The sequence below is a fragment of the Peromyscus eremicus genome, chromosome 5, assembly GCF_949786415.1.
Source record: "Peromyscus eremicus chromosome 5, PerEre_H2_v1, whole genome shotgun sequence".
Taxonomy (NCBI): domain Eukaryota; kingdom Metazoa; phylum Chordata; class Mammalia; order Rodentia; family Cricetidae; genus Peromyscus; species Peromyscus eremicus.
Window position 1 is genome coordinate 132,372,624 of NC_081420.1, and position 21,972 is coordinate 132,394,595.

At 39.2% G+C, this 21,972-nt stretch overlaps 1 protein-coding gene across 2 annotated transcripts in view; it reads left to right on the forward strand.

Moving 5' to 3' along the window:
- Rbl2 (RB transcriptional corepressor like 2) overlaps positions 1-21,972 on the forward strand; it is a 50,695-nt gene that overhangs the window by 16,882 nt on the left and 11,841 nt on the right. For both annotated transcript variants that reach the window (XM_059264541.1, XM_059264542.1), the window contains exons 9-17: positions 91-257; positions 5,598-5,707; positions 8,410-8,513; positions 11,848-11,985; positions 13,222-13,386; positions 13,825-13,936; positions 17,018-17,284; positions 17,446-17,723; positions 17,811-17,987. In XM_059264541.1, coding sequence (XP_059120524.1) covers positions 91-257; positions 5,598-5,707; positions 8,410-8,513; positions 11,848-11,985; positions 13,222-13,386; positions 13,825-13,936; positions 17,018-17,284; positions 17,446-17,723; positions 17,811-17,987 — 1,518 coding nt within the window. The remainder of the gene's footprint in view (positions 1-90; positions 258-5,597; positions 5,708-8,409; positions 8,514-11,847; positions 11,986-13,221; positions 13,387-13,824; positions 13,937-17,017; positions 17,285-17,445; positions 17,724-17,810; positions 17,988-21,972) is intronic.

Here is a 21,972-nt window from a genome sequence, read left to right on the forward strand (position 1 = left end):
TTGGGATACTAAAATAAGCGACAGAAAGTCTCATTGTTTTGAATTCCTATTTGTGGTGTAGTTTAAAGAAACATAATTTTTCTCCTCTAGTCCAAAGCACTTAGAATCTGCACACCACTGACTGGCGTGAGGTACGTTCAGGAGAACAGCCCTTGTGTGACCCCCGTCTCCACAGCTGCATATAGTTTAAGTCGTCTCCACGCAATGCTGAGTGGCCTCAGGAATGCACCCAGTGAGAAGCTGGAGCAGATGCTCAGGTTGGTTTTAGTGTTGTCTGCCTTTCAAGAGTTAGTTGTTGACCATTTTTTTTTTTTTTTTTTTTTTGGTTTTTCGAGACAGGGTTTCTCTGTGTAGCTTTGTGCCTTTCCTGGAACTCACTTGGTAGCCCAGGCTGGCCTCGAACTCACAGAGATCCGCCTGGCTCTGCCTCCCGAGTGCTGGGATTAAAGGCGTGTGCCACCACCGCCCGGCGTAGTTGTTGACCATTTTTTAATTTCTTACCTAAGTTTTCAGTATCAGTGCTTAAGTTGCCCTTTCACAATTTTACGTTAATTATATAGTTTAGTCTTATTAGGCAGTAAATGATATAGCAATATAAAATGTATAAGTTGGCATACATATTGGTACTTGCTTGTAATTCCATGACTCAGGAGGCTGAGACAGGCAGGTCACAAGTGTGAGGCTAGCCTGGGCTACAGAGTGAGACCTTGCTTCATAAATAAATAAGCAATTTTTAAAAAAGTTATTTATTTATTTATTGTGCATTGTTGTTTTGCATGTTTAAGGGTGTTGGGTCTCCTGAAACTGGAGTTACAGACAGTTGTGAGCTGCCATGTGGGTGTTGGGAATTGAACCTGGGTCCTCTGGAAGAGCAGCCAGTGCTCTAAACCACTGGGCCATCTCTCTAGCCCCTAAATAAGCAATTTTAAAGAAAATATGTAAGTAGATAATCTCCTTTGCTCGGATTTATTTAATGTAGTGTAGGAGACAGTAACTACAGCAGACCCTGAATACCAGCCTTTAAAAAATAGCTTCATGTTGGTTAGCAACAGACGGAAAGGAATAGCACAGAAGACTGACACCGTTAAAAATGTGCTTGAGCCAGCACATGCCTCCCTCCTAGGACTGGGAGTGAAAGCAGGAAGATCAGGAACTCAAGGTTGACCTCCACCACGAGAGTTTGAGGCCAGCCTAGACTATATGAAACCCCGTCTTAAAAAGAACCTCCTTCAAACAAAACAAAACCAAACAACTAAGCAAAAAAACGTGTGCTTACATGTAGGATAACTCAGAAAAATACAGTTTATGGATGGAATCTACTGTGTAATAAAAACACAAAAACTCTATGTAGTTACTGTCAGTAAGGAAATTTACAGACTTAAAAAAATTAAAATTCTGGCATTATCCAGAAAAAATGCAGGTTTGTGATTCTAATTGTTATAAATCTGTTTTTTAAATTTTGTTTTGCAAACTTTGAGGTTGTTTGTTTGTTTGTTTAATGTTTGTTTGTTTTGTTTATTTGGGACAGGTCCTTTCTATGCAGTCCTGGCTGGTCTGGAATTCACTATATAGACTAGACTGGGCTTAAACTTATGGTCCTGCCTTTGCTTCTTGAGAACTGTGATTATGAACATATATGACACCAAACCAGGCTAAATATTTTTCCTAACTAGAAGTACTTTTTGTAATTGTTATGAGGTTGAGCTGCTGGAACTTGATCAAGATAACATTTTGACTTGCATCAATACTTTACATCTATCTCTACATTATATTAAAAATTCACGTATACATGAAAGTGAAAGAAACAGCCAATACTTTGTTTCTGCCCCATTTTACTGCTCACAACCATATGCTTATGTACTTTGACCCCATTTGGAACTATTGAAGGAAGAGTAGGAAAAAATCCCTGTATGTCAGGGTCTCATGTAGCTCAAACCGACCTCAACCTTCTAAGTAGTCACAGATGATGCTGAACTTGTGATTTTCCTATCTCCACTCCCACATGTTAGGAGTATAGGCATAAACTTTTGTCTCATGGTGGATTCAAAAGCACATGGCCCACATCTGCACTGTGCTAGCTGGGTATTTTGGGGCATAATTGTTGTATATTTATTAGACATGGACAGCACACACAGGTTGTTACCTTCAAATAGATCAACCAGATAAGTTCACTTTACCTCTTGCAAAACACTAATAGCTCTGCTCTGGAAGCACAAATTTATTTTGTAGTCTCGACTAATTTCTCATACTTGGAGAGAGGGGAGTTTGTGAGCCAGAGGTTCAATGAACTTCTGATAGCTCACCAAGAGCCACAGTACCAACAGTAAGATCTCTTCAGCCTTCCAGTAGAGGCCACAGTTTGTGAGTGGTTCTTGTAACCAGTTGTTGCCTGTGATTTCCCACTAGTGGATCTGTGGACAGTTTTGTATGAACCACAATATAGAGACTTCTCATTTACTCCTCCTGCTGGAACTTGGCAAGCCCTAAGTGGCATTGCTGTAAGAGAGGTGGTAGTGGTACAATGGTGGTTATAGAATCCTCACACTGTCCCATTCTCAACTGTTTAAAAAGTTTAAGGAGGGGGTGGAGTATCAGTGATGATGGGGGGACTGGTCTTGACAAAATTCTGAAGAGTGGCTCAGATTTGAAAAGACATGACATTCAGTGTGTCAGTCACCTAATTTCTGTGAGCTCTGTAAAATACTCCTAACCTGGAAAAGACCTGCTTTAGTTCTTTGCTCTGCTCAAGGCTGATAGGAATATCAATGGCTTTTCAAGAAAAACACGGTAGGCTGGATGTAATTTTTGTTTGTTTTGAGACAAGGGCTCCTGTAACTTGGGCTAGCCTCCAATGCAGATGTAGTGGAGGGTGACCTGAAGCCTCTCCATCTCCTGCTCTCACCTCCCTAGTGCTGGAGTTACTGGCCTGCACCACCAGTTCTATGCATTGCTGGTGGAACTCAGGGATTCCTGCATGTGCATCAGCTGAGAGACATCTCCAGCTCAGAATGTACTTCTGTGTATATCTTTGGCAAGATGATTTGAGAAAGCAGATTCCAGAGTTCCTAAGACTTTATGGTTTGATTTTATAGATCTTCTGTGATACCAGCTTATTCTGGCAATATAGAATAAAGAAGACAGTATCTATACACCTCAACTATTTCCACCCATAGCTAGCTAGGTTCACTAAAGTTCAAGAATGATTACTTTTCCTTTATATTTCACAGTCCTCTTTATTCTTAAACTTGATTATGATTAACACTGAACAGTCCACATTTCTGTGGCTTCTTCTAGAGCTATACTTTTCAGATGGCCTTTATATGCCTAGAATTTAGAAGCATTTTATTTTTGTTTTTCCAGTTTATTTGGTAGTGAGCAATTTACAAAGCATTCTGGGAATTTGGGTGTGCACACAGTCCTGTGAACCCATGCATAGTCCGAGTGCATTTTCTTTCTCATCTGCTTCCTCATATGAAAAACAATAAGAAAATTGGTCTGTAGAATCTAATACTTAGACAGGACTTTATGAATTATATATGGTATGGTAGCTAATTTTATGTATTAGTTTGGCTAGGTTATAGTACCTGGTTTTGCTAAACACCAGTCTGGATGTTGCTTCAAAGGAGTAATTATTTATTTACATTTTTGAAACAGGGTCTTGGCCAGACACATGGCCATGATCCTAGCACTTAGAGCTGAGGCAGGAGGATCACAAATTTAAGACTAGCCTGAGTCACAGAGTGAGGCTATGTTAGAAATGGAGTCTGTGTTGCTGAGGCTGGACTTGGACTTGAACTTACCATGTAGCCCAGGTTGGCCTTAAACTCATTATTGTCCTGCCTCAGCTTCTGGAGTAGCTAAGAGAAGCATTTTATATGTATGTTATAAAAGCCTATATTGTAGCTATATCTTTCAAATCTTTTTATAATCTCTAGTCATGACAGCTTTCATCATAGATATTACTAATGGAATTATATATTACCAGTAGATGCTAGGTAAAGCTAACCTTTTTGGGGGGCAAACTTTAAGGTATATGTATATGTTCATAACTAAAATACTCTATTATACTCTAGTATATTATATAGTTATCTCCAGTTATGTCTCACAAATATGGAACTTTTCTTTGTAATTTTATAAACTGGCTAAAATTTTGCTATGTGTGTATTTGATCATATATATTTAATTTTATACATGTATATGATCAAGTTAAAACATAGCTGTTTAAATATATAGTTGTGTAGAGTTTTCCTGTGTCCCACCTGGTCCTGCAGCCACTCAGACCCAAATAAACACACAGAGGCTTATATCAATTATGAATTGCATGGCCATAGCCTATGGCTCAATTTTCTTGCTAGCTAGCTCCTATAACTAAACTCAGCCCATTTCTATTAATCTATATGTCACCATGTGTTCCATGGCTTTACCTGTGTGCCGTTACATGCTGCTCCCTGGACGGTGGGATGGCATGTCCTCTGCCTCTACTTTCTTCTTCCTGTCTCTCCCCTGGATTTCTTGACTGGCTATATCCTGACTTGCCATAGGCCAGAGCAGCTTCTTTATTAACCAATCATAACAACACATATTCACAGCATACAGAAAGATAACCCACAGCATAGTTGTTATAATTTGATCATTTATATGTGTGTGTGATCAAATTAAATAGTTGTGATCAGATTAAAGCAATTGTTATAAAGCCCCAAAGGTAATAATTTGTATGACACTTCTGCATTGAATATATATTGCTAATAAAAAAGAAATCAATGAACAAGAGGGTGAGGGAGATGGTCCAACTGGTAAAGAGCTTGCTTTGTATGAGAACCTAATTTTTATTCCTAGCTCCTGTGACAGTGTGGTGTCACAGGCTTGTTACCTCAGTACTAAGCTGGTGACAGGTGGATGCTGTCACCTGAGGCTGCTGGCCAGCCATCTTAGCTTAATTGTGATCTCCAGGTTCCAGTGAGAGACCCTGTTTTAACAACAGGTATACATCTGCTGAGGGACAACTTCTGAGGTTGATCCCTGGCTTCCACACAGGTAACCACACACTTACACAGGCCCCCATACACGTGTGCCCGTAAGTAATTTGAACATACACACATACAAACACTCCACACACAAATAAAAGATTTAAAAGTCAATGAAATAAACCTCATTTGGAGGAATGAAAAAAAGTTAACATTGGCTTATATGTGTTTCTAGTATAGCTTCTGTACCCCTTTATTCTAATTTTTTCCCCAGGAGTTCTTCCTGGAAGTTTTACTGCCCATTAGACAGTCACTTGAGGGCAGTTTGGTTGCTGTTAATGGTGGGAAATATAAGGTTATGGGGTCAGTCACAGCACCAAATGAGCCCCAGATCAAGTCCACTGAACTTAGTGCAATCAAGTGTACAGCTCCGCACAGCAAATACTTCTGCCACTTGAATAGTAATACCGCCATCTTTGAAAAGAAAGTATGGTTTCCTTCATTTATCTGCAAAGTATAGAGTGTCTGTTCAAAGCATTTTCTATCTATATGTTAATGAAATTTATGTTTTAGACATTGTATCTCTTTGTGACGAAAACATGTTAAATTATATAATCTTACATTACTTTTTAGGACATGTTCCCGAGATCCAACTCAGGCTATTGCTAATAGACTGAAAGAGATGTATGAAATATATTCTCAGCATTCCCAGCCAGATGAGGATTTTAGTAATTGTGCTAAAGGTAAGATTTACTATTTTCCAGACTACTCCTAACCTAGACATCTGACGACGTGGAGTCAGAAAGACAATTTATAAGCTGAAGGCTATGGTGCAACTGTCCATCTTGTCTGTCAGTAAAGTGATTTCTGGGCCCTTTTCAGAAACAGAAAGTTTACTGTAACATCTTTATTGTGCTGGACTTTTAGTACTTTGTGATTTGTAAGTTTTCACTTGTAAGCTGGAAATAAAATATAAATATCTGGATTCTTCAACGTAGGAAAAACAAACCCGGCAGCCGCACAGCTTGAGTCCCCTTCTCTGAAGTGATGGGACCACAAGTACTTCTGTGTTTTCAGCTTGAGATTGTTGCATATACAAGACAAACTATTTTGGACATGGAACTCAAATCTAAAGACAAAGTAGTTTATGTTTCATGTAGACTGTATATAGTCCAATCCTTTTATATCACCTTTTTAGTGCACTTATATCTGACTGGCACATCTTGTGGCATGATGCTGATTTTCAAAGTTTCAGATTTTGGATTTTTGCTTTGGCAGTTCTCAGTCTATAGCTGGAACAGGCCTAAAGCTGGCCTGGGAATTTCTTCATGTCATGAATCAGAACCAAGTATACTAGAATAATAAACCAGTTATATACCAGTTAATATAGAATGAGTTAGTTAGCTCTTGTTCCTGTTAATACCTAAGATAATTAACTTCTAAAACAAAAAGTTTATTCAGCTCCTGGTTTGCAAGTTTCAGCTTATGACTAAGTAGTCCAGTTGTTTAGATCTCTGTGAGGTGAATTGTCATGGCAGGGAGAACGAGGTGGTACCCACTCATCAAGCGTCTGGAAGCAAGAACAATACAAGGAACCCACAATCCCTTTAGAGGTCATGCCTCTGGTGACTTAAGAACCTCTCTTGATGCCGGATAGTGGTGGTGCACACCTTTAATCCCAGCACTTGGGAGGCAGAGCCAGGCGGATCTCTGTGAGTTCAAGGCCAGCCTGGGCTACAGAGTGAGTTCCAGGAAAGGTGCAAAGCTACACAGAGAAACCGTGTCTCGAAAAACAAACAAACAAAACAAAAAAGAAAAAAGAAAGAAAGTAAGAAGAAAAGAGAAAAGAAAAAAGAAAAAAACCTCTCTTGAGGCCCCACCTCTTAAAGGTCCCACTACCTTCCAACAGTGTCACTGTGGGTACCAAATCTTAAACACGTAGGTCTTTGAAGAACTTCAAAGCCATAGCAGCATACCACTGTTGTGTTCAAAATGACAAAGTGTGTGCGTCTGATGTACAGACGGTGATAAAGTGTGTGTGTCTGATGTAGAGACTGATAAAGTGTGTGCGTCTGATGTAGAGACTGATGAAGTGTGTGCGTCTGATGTAGAGACTGATGAAGTGTGTGCGTCTGATGTACAGACGGTGATAAAGTGTGTGCGTCTGATGTAGAGACAGTGATAAAGTGTGTGTGTCTGATATAGAGACTGATAAAGTGTGTGCATCTGATGTAGAAACGGTGATAAAGTGTGTGCGTCTGATGTAGAGACTGATAAAGTGTGTGCGTCTGATGTAGAGACGGTGATGAAGTGTGTGCATCTGATGTAGAGACAGTGATAAAGTGTGTGCGTCTGATGTAGAGACGGTGATGAAGTGTGTGCATCTGATGTAGAGACAGTGATAAAGTGTGTGTGTCTGATGTAGAGACTGATAAAGTATGTGCGTCTGATGTAGAGACTGATAAAGTGTGTGCGTCTGATATAGAGATACTAAGTTCTTTATATGCTGCTTTCATGTTAGTTTTAGAAAATATGAAAATGTTAACATGAAAGATATTAAAGATGCCAGCTGGGGAGTTCACATTTATTTTTTATTTTATTTTATTTTCTAAAGATTTTTTTATGTATATGGTGTTCTGCCTGCAGGCCAGAAGAGGGCACCAGATCTCATTACAGATGGTTGTGAGCCACCATGTGGTTGCTGGGAATTGAACTCAGGACCTCTGGAAGAAGAGCTAGTGCTCTTAACTGCTGAGCCATCTTTCCAGCCCTGAGTTCACATTTATAATCCCAGTCCTGTGGCAGGACTAGTGATTAGAGTTAAGGCCATCCTGGGCTACAGAGTGAGCCCCGACTCAGGGAAAATTTTTAGGGATAATTGAAACATCAACTATAGAAAATATGGATTTGGGCAAGAGAGATTCTCAACCTGCGGGTTGAGACCCCTTTGGGATTCAGGTGACCTTTTTATAGGGGTTACATATCAGATATTTACATTATGATTCGTAACAGTAGTGAAATTACAGTTAAGAGGTAGCAACAAAAATAATTTTCCTCACCACAACATGAACTGTATTAAAGGGTCACAGCACTCGAAAGGTTGAAAACCACTGGCTTAGCAGTTAAGAGTACTGGCTGTTCTTCCAGAAGACCTAGCTTTAATCCCTAGCACCCACACAGTGGCTCACAAACATCTGTAACTCCAGTCCCAGGGGATCTGGTGCCCTTTTCTTGCCTCTTGGGCAACCAGGCACACACATGGCACACAGACATACATGCAAGCAAAACACCCATATACATTAAATAAGTAAAATTAATTAAAATAAAAGAAAGTATGGATTTGGTTTTTAGGTTTTATTTTGTGGCTAGAGAAGGGAAGGATGAGTCTTTTCCATGATATTTACTTAATTTGTATTTAATTTTTGTGATTTTTTTATTTCGACAGAAATTGCCAACAAATATTTTCGTTTTGCAGAAATGCTTTACTATAAAGTATTAGAGTCTGTTATTGAGCAGGAACAAAAAAGATTGGGAGACATGGATTTATCTGTGAGTACAATAGTAATGTATTGATCACCACAGTAAGACATAGCTTTGCCCCCACCCCGCTACCCACCCCCCCAACAAAAGGCCATTATAAAGAAATGATGTGTTCTTTAGGGAATAAGATTAGCACCTAAGGAAACTTGTATGTGGAGCCCTCTGACCCTATCCTAACAATGAAAGGTATGTGGAGTGGAATAAAGGAGTGATTCTCATTGCAGCAGGTCATGCATTATAACACTGATTTTAGACTAGGAGGACTCTGTAGATGTAGTAATTGCTTCTTTATTGTTGAGATAAAATACAACAACCAAAGCAACTTATAGAAGAAAGAGTTTATTTGGGCTAACAGTTCCAGAGGGCTAGTTCCATGATGGCTGAGTGAAGGCATACTGACAGGATCAGGAAGCTGAAGGCTCACATCTTCAACAGCAAGCACAAGGTAAAGAGAGCAAACTGGGATCGGTGTGAAGCTTTGAAACTGTAAGGCCTGCCTCCAGTGACGTACTTGGTTCAACGAGGCCACACTTCCTAAATCTTTCCCAAACAGTACACCAAATAGAGACCAAGTATTCCAACCACAGAGTGTATGAGTGACATTCTCATTCACACCTACCACAGTAGTCAAGTATTAAAATACTCAGATTTGACCTTAGCAGGGTTGTTTAATAACATGGAGTTTTTATACAAGCCTGATAGAAGGAAAACATTGGTTGTTGACTAAAGGGTATTCAACCATTCTTCTTTGGCTAAAATGGTGATTTTTCTTATATTTTCTAAGCAAGAAATGTAAGTAGCTAGGCATCATGGCCTACTCCTTTAATCCTACCTGCTTTGGAAGCTGAAGCAGGAGAATCACAATTTCAGAGCTTGCCTGGGCTTCATAACAAGTTTGAGGCCATCCTGTGCAACTTTGTGAGGGCATGCCTAAAATTAAAATAAGACAACAAAACCCCAAAGAAGGGTTGAGGATGAATTTCATTTTATTGTGACTGCTTAGCATTGCAAGGTCTTGGGGACTATCATTTAAAAAAAAGATTTTTTTTCCAAAATGATCTTTAATAAACCAATAAAATGCCTTGTAAACACAAGTGTCTTACAATTGTACACAATTTTATGTGGCAATTAAAAATAATCTCTTACAAAGATAAAGCTAGGGAAAACTAGAACTGTTCAATTTGAAAAATTAAGGCTAGGAACATGAAATGTGAGAAATATGTGAAAATACTATAGTACTTTTATGGTTGTCTACATTTAATTCACATTAATTTAAAAGAGAAATCTTTACAATTAAGAGTGCTAATTTTGTGCTGGGCGGTGCTGGCATACACCTGTAATTCTAGCACTTGGGAGGCAGAAGCAGGCAGATCTCTGAGTTTGAGGCCAGTCTGGTCTACAGATTAAGTTTGAGGAAAGCCAGGGCTACACAGAGGAACCCTGTCTCCAACAACAACAAAAAAAAAGAGAAAGAAAAAAGAGTGAGCCGGGTGGTGGTGGCGCACTCCTTTAATCCCAGCACTCGGGAGGCAGAGGCAGGTGGATCTTTGTGAGTTCGAGGCCAGCCTGGGCTACAGAGTGAGTTCCAGGAAAGGCACAAAGCTACACAGAGAAACCCTATCACAAAAAAAAAAAAAACCAAAAAAAACCCCACAAACAAACAAACAAAAAAAAAAAAAAAAGAAAGAAAAAAGAAAAAAGAGATGACTCAGCAGCTAAAAGCATTGGCTGCTTTTGCAGAGGATGTGGGCTCAATTCCTAGCACCACATGCCGAACACTGTTTAACTCTAGTCCCAGGATATCTCATGCCCTCTTCTGGCCTCCACAGGCACTAGAGTACCAGAGAGTGGGGCACAGAAAACATGTAGGTGAAACACTCAGACATATAAAATGCAATTTTTAAAAAGAGCTAATTTTTAAAATGACATTTTTCAAGTTATAAAATTGGCCAGTAATTAGTTTGAATTCTTTGTAAGTGTTTACATTTAGCCCTTTTTCTTTTGTTAAAATTTGAGACAAGGTCTTACTATGTAGTACATGTAGACCTTGAACTTAGTGTAACCGACACTGGCCTTAAATTTCTAATCTTCGTGCTCCAGTTTCCCAATTGCTGTGATTACAGGGGCATATTACTATGCTTGACTTACATTTCTTTTTTGGTTTGTTTTTAACTTTTTTTTTGGCTTTTATTTTATGTGTATGAGTGTTTTGCCTGCATGCTTATGTATATGCACCATGTGTATGCCTGGTACCCTCAAAGGTCAGAAAAGGGTGTTGGATCCTCTGAAAGTGGAGTTACAGATGGTTGTGAGCCACCATATGGGTGCTGGCCACTGAACCCAGGTCTCTGCAACACTAACAAGTGCTCTTGATGTATATTACATGGCTGTATGCACTAAGGGGCCACTTTATAACTTAACTTTCTATGTGAAACATACACTGAATAGCATATAAACCATAGCTACAATTTGGGGACTAATATTAAGTAGGTACCTGTATGTTCATCTAAATAATGTTTTAAAATATTTTTATTATGGTGAGAGATACTTAAAGCATTTTTAATCATCTTGAAGGTTACAGTCGATCTACATTAACAGTGGTTTGTAGCCATTATCCCCACCGTCTTCCACCCATTAAACACAAATTTTCCATTCAGCCTTCCCTCTGGCCCTCTGTGTACTGTCTTCCAGCTTTTTGGGTTCCTCACATAGTTGGAATCTATTGTCCTTTTGTGTTTGACTTAAGTTTGCTCTCATTGTTTAGCTATGTTCTAGCAGGTTTTACAGTGTCTTTCCTTGTGTTTAAACCTTTTGTTTGTGACTTATTTGTTGATAGACACTGGGATCATTCTGCCTTTGGCTGTTGTGAACAGTGCTGCTATGAATCCTGGTTTGCAGGCATCTGTTTAGAATGCTCGCCTTTGGTCCTTTAGGGTTCTTTATTGCTAGACTTAGGATTGGTGTAACACACTGTAGTTCTGGAGACTGGACCCAGAATCTCACTTAGATGAGGCAAGTGTTCTACCACAGAGCTACATTCCTAACCTCATACAGTAATTTTATGTTTAACTTTTTAGAGCCATCATATTGTTCTCCACAGCAGCATTTTATGTTTTATGTTCCCACCAGCAATACATAGGGTTGCAGTTTTCTCATATTCAAAAGACTTGCTTATCATTTTTAAATACCTTTAAAAAAGTATTTCATAGCATAAGTTTTTGGAAATTCTTATATATTCCACTAATCTATATTTTAATAAAAAGATAAGTGCATTTAAACTAATTGGATATGAAATGTGTTTTCAGTGTTGGCTACTGTTTCTAAATGTTACTTTGTTTTATAGGGTGTTCTGGAACAAGATGCATTCCATAGGTCACTCTTGGCCTGCTGCCTTGAGGTTGTCACTTTTTCCTATAAGCCTCCTGGGAATTTTCCATTTATTGCTGAAATATTTGATGTACCACATTATCATTTTTATAAGGTATTTGAAAATTATACTGATGATTATGAATGAGACCAACCTCTTGCTAACACCTTGTTCACATTAAACATATAAATCCATCCTATTAAATATTTAATAATGTCTATGTAGAGAACAAAGGAGAAACAGTCTTAAGACCTATATAAATTCTTGTAATATACAATAGTGTGGCAGATCCCTTTTGGCTGAAACATTCGTCTGATTTCTCCCATCTGCCAAAGGGCTGCAGAATACTGTGATTGAAGAGCTGAGAAGGGGCTAGATACAGTGGATCACACCTCTAAGCCAGGACTTGGAAAGCTTAGGTAGGAGGATTGCAAGCTTGACCTGGGCTGCATAGCAAGGGCTGTCTCAGAAAGGAAGGGAAGAAGAGAGGCAAGGGGGAGGGGTGAGGAGAGGGGATGCTGGGACTGGAGAGACAGCTCAGCGTGAAGAGCACTTCCTGCTCTTGCAGAGGACCTGAGTTCAGTTTCCAGCACCCATGTCAACTCTAGGTTCAGAGGACCTGAGACCCTCTTCTGGCTTCCTTCCCATCCATACACAGGGCATAAAGACACACATGTGACTTAAAAATCAATCTTTCTAAAACAGCAGCATTCATGTCACTAATTTGTATATCTTGTACATCAGTCTTTCTTATTTGTGAAAGCTTAGTATTGAAGATAGCTTTCAGAAAAAATTTAATTCTGTATAATCCTACTTATTTACTTTCGAAACAGGGTATCATCTAGCCCAGGCTGGCATCAAACTCAAGGATAACTTGAAACTTTGGATTCTCTTGCCTCCACTTCCTGAGTACTAGGATTACAGGCAAGAGCCCCCACACTCGGCTTGTGTTCAGAGATTTTTAATATTATTTTTGTATTATTGATACTGGAAAGTGAGCCCATGGCCTTCAGCCTACAAGCACATACTGTACCTCTGAATTGTACATCCAACCCCTTAATATAAAAATTTAAGAGTACTGTTTTCAGGCTTAATGTATAAAGTGTATTTTTGGTCTATAAATTTTGAAATATACAATTGTACAAAATATTTTATATTATTCATATGTGTAGATTATTTACAGAGATTATAAAAGGAAGAGCAGCTTGCTACATGTGGTATTGCATTATTAAACTTGTCATTTCTGATAAATTTTGTGACTTTTAAAAAGCATTTAGACATTTCATTTTAATTTTATACTCGTAAGATCATAGCAATTATTAGTTAAACAGGGAATTTTCTTTATTTCAGGTAATAGAAATATTTATTAGAGCAGAAGATGGTCTTTGCAGAGAAGTGGTCAAACACCTCAATCAGATTGAAGAACAAATTTTAGATCATTTGGCATGGAAAACAGAGTCCCCACTGTGGGACAGAATTAGAGATAATGAAAACAGAGTCCCTACGTGTGAAGAGGTTTGTGACAGTATCTTAACATCTGCTTGTAAGAGAAGCACATCAATATTGTTTACAGTCCCCATGCTACAGAGAGCAGTTAGAGCTGGGGTCTGCCCTTTGGGGGGCAGGGGTTTGCAGTGTGGCTAATGGTTTCTTCCTGTATCAAAGAGGAAACAGAATCCAGTTCCTCGAGGAACCTGTAACTGCACTCAAGATTTCAATGACAGTAAAAATTGAGGCTGCTATTCTGACCTTTCAAATCAGTAAGGAACACTGGTTCAGATATAGTATTTAGTATCTGGTTTGAATCTTTTAAGACTGTGGATTTTAGTTTTAGTAATTTTATTAAGAAATAACTAATCAGACAAAATTGTTTCCTTTTGCCTTAGACTATTGCTGTATTTCTAGTGAAACGTTTTTTGACTATTAAGATTTTGTGCAAACAATTCTTTATAGGTCATGCCACCTCAAAACCTAGAAAGAACAGATGAAATTTGTATTGCTGGCTCTCCCTTAACCCCAAGAAGGGTGAGTGAAGTACGCGCTGATGCTGGAGGACTTGGAAGAAGTAAGTTTAAAATACTAAGAGGAATGTTTTTGAGTCTTGAATCTAGATACTTAAAATTCATCTAAGCCTGTAAGTAAAGTTAATAGGCCATGCAGAGCAAAGAACAGTCTGTCTTTTAGGGACATATTGATCACTTAACAATGCTTCTTTCTGGGCAAGAGGGTTGGGACAGGGTCTGGTGTAGTCCAGGCTGGCCTTGAACTTGCTATGTGACCAGTGATGACCCTGAACTCCTGACTGTCCACTTTCCAAATGCTGGATTCCAGGTGTGTACCAGCACACCTACCTTAAATATTCTTTTAAGGACTATTAAGAACATAAAAAATTTTTTGAGAGAGGGTTTGGTTATATAGACCAGGCTGACCTTGAATTCTAGATCCTCTTGCCTCCACATCCCCGATACAAGGATTACAGGAGTGTATCACCATGCCATGCTTACAGGTATCTTTTTAGAACACTTTACATTTAATTTGGTCTTCATTTGTAAGTGAATTTTCATCTTTAAACACACAAAAGGGCAGAAATGGGGAAAACTTACATTGCTAACTATAGAATTCTCAGTGAATTCTCTCATTCTTTCAGATATCTCTTCCTTTTTATGGTTTTGTTTTGTGTATTAGAGATAGGAGTCTCACTATGTTGGCCAGGCTGATTTCCAATCCTTGGTCCTTCAGGCTCAACCCCTGGCATAGCTGGGAATACAGGTGTGTACCAGCACACCTGACTCTTAATCATGGAGCTATGAGATCCAGTTAGATACAGATAAGCCATCGAGACAGGGTGAGTCCATGGCTGGACCATGTTCAGCTTTGTCACTGGAGCTGTGCTACTTAGGTAAATGTGACATCCCTGCTGGCCCAAGAAGTATGGAAAATACAGCCTATGGTTTAGCTGGCACCTTAGATGACTGCCTAGGTGCAAGGTTTATATTTATGTATGGGGGTCTGTTTTCTTTGCGTTTCTTTTCTATTTTTCACATTGGTGCTGGAGATTGAAGCCAGGGCCTCCCAAATGCAAAGTACACATCCTACTATTGAGTACATCTTCAGCCCCACAACTGTTTTCAAAGAACAATTATATAGCAATTCCAGAGTGCTCTGAATCCATTGGAACATTGCTGTTACTGGGTCAGTTTTATAATGTACTTAATAAGTATTAGCTATAAAAGGATCAGTTTTAAAGTCGTTTACTCTAAGTGCCTACTCAGTAAACATAGATGCTACAGGGTGTGGTGTACACTCCTGTACTCTCAGCACTTGGAAGGCTAAGGTAGGAGGATCCTAACTTTAAGGCCAGTCTGCTTTAGCTACATAATGAGGCCCTGACTCAAAACAATAACAGAAAACCAAACTAACTCACTAATTAAATGCTTTATGAAATTTTCTCATTTAAAAATTGTTTTTAGATTTATGAGTGTTTCAACTGCATGAATGTCTATGCACCATGTTGTTCCTGGTGCCTGCAGAGGTCAGACAGTGTTGGATCCTCTGTAATTGGAGTTATGGATGGTTGTGAGCCACCATGTGGGTGCTGAGAACCAAATCCAGGCCCTCAGCAAGAGCAAGTGCTCTAAAGTACTGAGCCATCTCTAGCCCTTTCTCATTTCTCAAAGAACTACTTTCAGTCACACAGAGCTGGTTTCAGATCTGATAAGCTGGTCTTTTTCAGACCCTTTTTGTAGTTTTCCCTTCCCAAGTCTGTGAATTAAAATTTGACATTAAACTTCTGTTTCTTGCACTTGCTACTTCTCTCTTTATGAATCTACATGGTTGGGTCTGCACTCTGTCCTAGTCTTTGTGTCCTGTAATGCAGGGAATGTTAAGACACAGCTTTCAGGATTCACTCTCGTTGGTGTCTGTTATGATCTCCCTACTTTTATTTTTAAATTTGAAAGAGCTATTATTATGCAGGTCTTATAGGTGGACCTGGGAGAAAAGAATACTTACATTTCAAAAATGCACACATTAGTAAGAATACTTAAAAATAAACTAAGCCATAACAGTTAGTTCTTGTTTAGAGTGACTAAGAAAAGAAAAAAAAGTTGTTCTGAGCATGGCAGTGCATTTCTTTAATCCTAGAACTTGGGAGGCAGGGGCAGGTGAGTATCTGTGAGTTCGAGGCCAGCCTGTACTAAATAGTGAGTTCTAGGACACCTAAAGCTACATAAACCTTGTCTCAAAAAAACGAACATTTAAGAAAGTGTTAATGGTTAAACAATACTGTATATATGTATTTAAAATAGCCAATGCTGATAATATTACATTTTGCAACAATTTAAAAATTATTTAATATATAAGCCATTGAATTATATAACTTAAGTGGATGAAATGTATGGCACATGAATCATATCTCAATAAAGCTGTTTAAAACTAAGTTTATTAAATCTAAGCCATACATGTCTACCTTACTGAAGAATATGAAATGTTGGTAATCTTCCCTATGTGGAAAAGACAGGAATATTCATAGGAGCTGAGGGAGAATACTGCTGGATGACATGTCATCATGTCTCCTAGTCAGGTAATGTCTTTGTTAAAATTTGAGTATGGGGGGAAATTAAATAATTCCTTAAATTACCTCTACATCCAAATATGGTAGAGGAGCCGGGCAGTGGTGGCGCACACCTTTAATCCCAGCAGTCGGGAGGCAGAGCCAGGCGGATCTCTGTAAGTTCGAGGCCAGCCTGGGCTACAGAGTGAGTTCCAGGAAAGGCGCAAAGCTACACAGAGAAACCCTGTCTCAAAAAAACCCCCCAAAAAAAAAAATATTGTAGAGGATGAAGTGGTGGGGGATGAGGTGATGGGGGATGAGGTGGTCGAGGACAAGGTGGTGGAGAACCAGGTCCACTTTGATTTGTGGGAAGGAAGACCAAGAGAATACTGCCAGACAGAGGCCATGTCCTTTGTGAAATGCTTTGTCTCGAATTTTCACTAGAATAAATTATGGGTATACTATGACTTCTGTACATTTTATTTGCTTTAAAAATTATGAAGTATTTAAAACACTGTATTTCCTTTTGAACAAGAGCTTAAATGGAAGTCAGATCTGTTTCTGTGTTAAATAGTCTGTTTCTTTTGATTGTAGGTATAACATCTCCAACCACATTATTTGAGAGGTACAGTTCCCCAACAGTCAGTACTACTAGAAGGAGACTATTTGAGAATGATAGCCCTTCTGAAGGAGGCACATCCGGGCGCATCCCCTCCCAACCCCTAGTCAATGCTGTCCCTGTGCAGAATGTATCTGGGGAGGCTGTTTCTGTCACACCAGTTCCTGGACAGACCTTGGTCACCATGGCAACAGCTACTGTCACAGCCAATAATGGACAAACAGTGACCATTCCTGTACAAGGTAAGGAAGGCAGAGTTAGGTATTGAGTTCTCTGGCATTTGTCAGAAAGTCACTTAAGATTTTGAAAGAATGTCAGTAAACAATTGCAAGGATGGAAGACGGAGAGGAAAGAAAGAGTAGCCTCACGTGAACAGTCCTTTTCCTCTTTTGTAATAAACTAGGTATTGCCAATGAGAACGGAGGGATAACGTTCTTCCCGGTCCAAGTCAATGTTGGGGGCCAGGCCCAAGCGGTGACTGGCTCTCTCCAGCCCCTCAGTGCTCAAGCCCTGGCTGGAAGCCTGAGTTCCCAACAGGTGACAGGAACAACTTTGCAAGTCCCTGGTCAGGTGGCCGTTCAACAGATTGCCCCAGGTGGACAACAGCAGAAACAAGGCCAGCCTTTAACCAGCAGCATTAGAACCCGGAAGACGAGCTCGTTATCACTTTTCTTTAGAAAGGTAATTTTTCACATACTCTTCCTGGACTACAAGCTTGGGGAGTGTAACTGTGAAATAAGGTTTGAAATATTCTTGTTTCTCTGTTAGGTTTATCACTTAGCAGGTGTCCGCCTTCGGGATCTTTGTGCAAAACTAGATATTTCAGATGAACTGAGGAAAAAAATTTGGACCTGCTTTGAATTCTCTCTAATGCAGTGTCCTGAACTGATGATGGACAGACATCTGGACCAGTTGTTAATGTGTGCCATTTACGTAATGGCAAAGGTGAGTACAGACACAGCTAGAGAAGCAGAGATGCTGTCTGCTCCTCCCAGTATTTCCCCACAAGACGTGAGGCTTTACTGTGATGAATAATCTTTAGGATCACAGGCCAAAGGAGTAACTTGTAGACCCAAAGTCCTGCTTTTGGCTCCAGAACATTTTTTTAAATTAATTATTTATTTTACATCCTGGCCACAGTTTCCCCCTCCCTCCTCTTTTCTTAGTCTCTCCCCCACCAATTCACTCCTCCTCCATTTCTGTTCAGAAAAGGGCAGGCCTCCCATGGATAGCAACAGAACATGGTGTATCAAGTTACAGTAAGACTAAGCACCTTGCCATGTAGTATTAAGGCTGGGCTTAATACATGGGCAACCCAGTGTGGGGAATAGGGTCCCAAAAGCCAGTAACAGTCAGAGACAACCCTGCGCCACTGTTAGGAGTCCATAAGAGGAACAAGCTACACAACACTAACATATATCAGAGGACCTAGGTCAGTCCCATTCGGGCCCCCTGCTTGTCCCTATGAACCCAGGTTAGTTGATTCTGAGAGTTTTCTTGTGGTGCCCTTGACCCCTCAGGCTTCTACAATCCTTTCTCCCGCTTTTCTGCAGGATTCCCTGAACTCTGCCTAATGTTTGACTGTGCGTCTCTGCATCTGTTTCCATCAGTTGCTGGATGAGGCCTCTCTGATGACAACTGGGCTAGGCATCAATATGGTCACAGGAGATGGCCAAGTTCAGGCTACATATCTGCTATTGCTAGGAGTCTTAGCTGGGGTCATCCTTGTAGATTCCTGGGAGATTCTCTTCTGCCAGGTTTTTACCTGACCCTAAAATGTGCCCCCCCCCCACTTCTAGTAGTCTCTTTCAGTACTCTCACTCTCTGCCCACCCTGCAACCTGATTGCTCATGTTCCCATCCCCACCTGCCCTTAGTCCACTCATGAAATCTCTTCTATTTGCCTTTCTCAGGGAGATCTGGGTATCCCCCCATGAGCCCTCCTTATTACCTAGCTTCTCTGGGTCTGTGGATTGTAGCATATCAGAGGATAATTGTAGAATAAATTAGCCATTAACCAGGGACTATATAAAGATTTCTGCTTTTAACATTGCACTGGATGTCCTAGCCATGGCAATTAGGAAGGAAAAGTAATTTGGACAAGCAGTAGTACAATTATTAAAACTGCATAATCTGCACATAAAAAAGTCAACACAGAACAGGATTAAAATCCACTCAACTAATAGGTTCAAGACTGGGGATTCAGCTGAGTGTAGAGTGCTTATCTAGCATTCCCTGGTCTTAGGGAGAAAATTACTAGTCTTTCACTATTGGAATATGGTATTAAGTATATCCCCCCACCTCACCTATATCCTCAGGTAGACTGCTTTCATCCTGTGAAGAAGTTACTTTATCTTCCTAGCTTATTGAATATTGTTTCATTAAAAGGTGTTGGATGCTATTAAAGGCCTTTTTCAATGTTCATTGCGGGTTTTGATGCTCCAATGATATTGTATATTACATTGGTTGGGTTTCATGGTAGATCATTTGCATTCTTTTTACAAATCCTTTTTAATTATGGCGCTAATTTTGGCTTTCATGCATGGTTTGTTAGTTTGTTGAGGAATTGTGTTTTCACAGGCTGTTGTCTGGAATTTTATTGCATGGCTTTGTCTGGTTTTGTTCCTGGGGCAAATCTGGCCTTTTAGAAAAACAAATGTTTCATCTTATTCTCTGTGAAGCTCAGATTAGCAAAGAAACCACTAGAGCCTGGTCTTTCCTTTGTGGGTAATTTATTGATAAATTCAGCCTCATTTTCTCATAGGTCTGTTCAGGTCACTTGTCTTTTCTAGAGTCAGTTTTGGCAGTATGCATCTTTCAAAGACATTGTCTGTCTCTCCTGAGTTAATGACGTGTAATCCTTTTTGTCTTTTAAGGTCTAGAGTAAGGGCCTCTTTCATTTCTGATTGTAGTCATTTGTTTTTCTTGGTCCATCTAACTAACAGTTGTAAATTTTGATAATTTCTAAGACTATTTGGTTTCATCTGTTTTCTCTATTAACACTTACCCTAGCATTATTTTCTTCCTTCAATTAACTTTGGCCTTTGTAAAAATTGCACTTACTTGTTGTTGTATATGTGAGTGTGTGCATGTGCACTGGGTCAAAGAACAATTTCCAGGAGGTGGTTCTCTCTTCCTTTAGGTCATTAGGCCTGCATCAAACATCTTTACCCATTGGGTCATCTCAGAGGATCTTGGATTATGTTTTTGTTTTTTTCCTAATGCATTAGATAACTGATTAATGCTATATTTTTTTTCAGTGTCTTTAAAAAACAGTATTTCAGTATCCTTTGTAAATATGGATACTAACTGCAAAAGTGGTCATTTTATTAGCTGCATCTCCTAACTTGGCATGTATGTTTATCTCAAATTACATTTGATTTTCATATGACTTCTATTTAATTTGTATTTTAATTCTATTTAATCTGCAGGGCCGTGTGACTTCCAGTTTTGTGAGTTTCCCAGACTTCTGTTGCTGATTTCTAGTTTCATTTCACTGTGTCTGAAAAACATTTTATATATTTCAGTCCTTTTAAATGTATCCAGAGTTTCTGTTTGCTTGATGACAGGGTCTCATATAGACCAAAGGGGGCTTGAACTTCCTCCATTCCTAAGTGCTAGAGTTACAAGTGTGCACAGCCATGCCATTTTACCCAGTGCTGGGGATTGAACCCAGGCTTGTGTGTGATAGGCAAGCACTGTACCAACTGAACAGTGTCTCTAGCCTTCCACATTTAACAAAAGCAGTTCTTTTCCTGCCATCAGGAAAATAGTGTTTTCTAGATGTCTGTTGGGTCAAGTTGTTTATTAGACTTGTTAAAGAATTCTCTTTGATGTTCTACCTAGATCTTTTATTGTCGAAATTTCTGTATTGAAATCTTTATATTGTTAGGTTGTCTGTTTTACCTTTTTTCTGTCATGGGGTTCATGTATTTGGTGCTGTATTAATAGATACACTTATGTTTATTACTTACAGCTTCTTGATGGATTGATCCTTTAATTATGAAGTGAACTAACTCTTCAGTAATATTTGTGTTTCTAAAACCTGTTTTACAGTTTAATAGCTTATAGCTACCCAGCTCTCTTTTGACTACTGTATAGTGAACATATGTGTTATTTACTGTCAAACATATTTGCATTTTTAAAGTAAAGTGTCTCCCAAAACAGTAGTTTGATATTTATTCCCAGTCTTACAACTTGCGTTTAATCCATTTGCTTTTATTGTTATTGACTCTACTGCATTTGTCTATTTTACTGGCCTTTTTTCCCCCCTTTTCTGGTGTTTTCTGGCCTTTTCTTTTTCTTTTCTGGTGTTTCAGAACAGGGTTCTTTGTGTAACAGCTCTCCCTGGCTGTCCTAAAACTTGCTCTGTAGACCTGACTGACCTCGAACTCACAGAGATCCACCTGCCTCTGCCTCCTGAGTACTGGGATTAAAGGCGTGCCCCACACTTGGCTACTTGTTTTCTAGGTATTTTATATTCATGCATTCTGGTTTTTGTATGTCTCTGTTCCTTTATTTCTCCTTTTGCTTTCTTTTGAATTAGGTATTATCTACTTTTTGCTATATATATTCTTTCTCTCTCTCTTTCTCTCTCTCTCTCTCTCTCTCTCTCTCTCTCTCTCTCTCTCACACACACACACACACACACACACACACACACTCTTTAACTTCTTAGAACTTAGCTTCAAATTCATGTCAGCAAGATATATATGCATTAATATTCTCTTTTCCCATTTAACTTTTGCGAAGGTCTTGTTTATGTATTTATCTTTTGTGAAGGTCTTGTTTATGTATTTATATATATTCCATTGGAAGTGCTGCAAATCCACTATTACCTTGATTCAATGGTATGACTTTTCAAGGAGCCAGGAAAAGGCATGTGTGTATTTAGAGCTACTGCCATATTAACCTATTTACGTTTCTGTTTA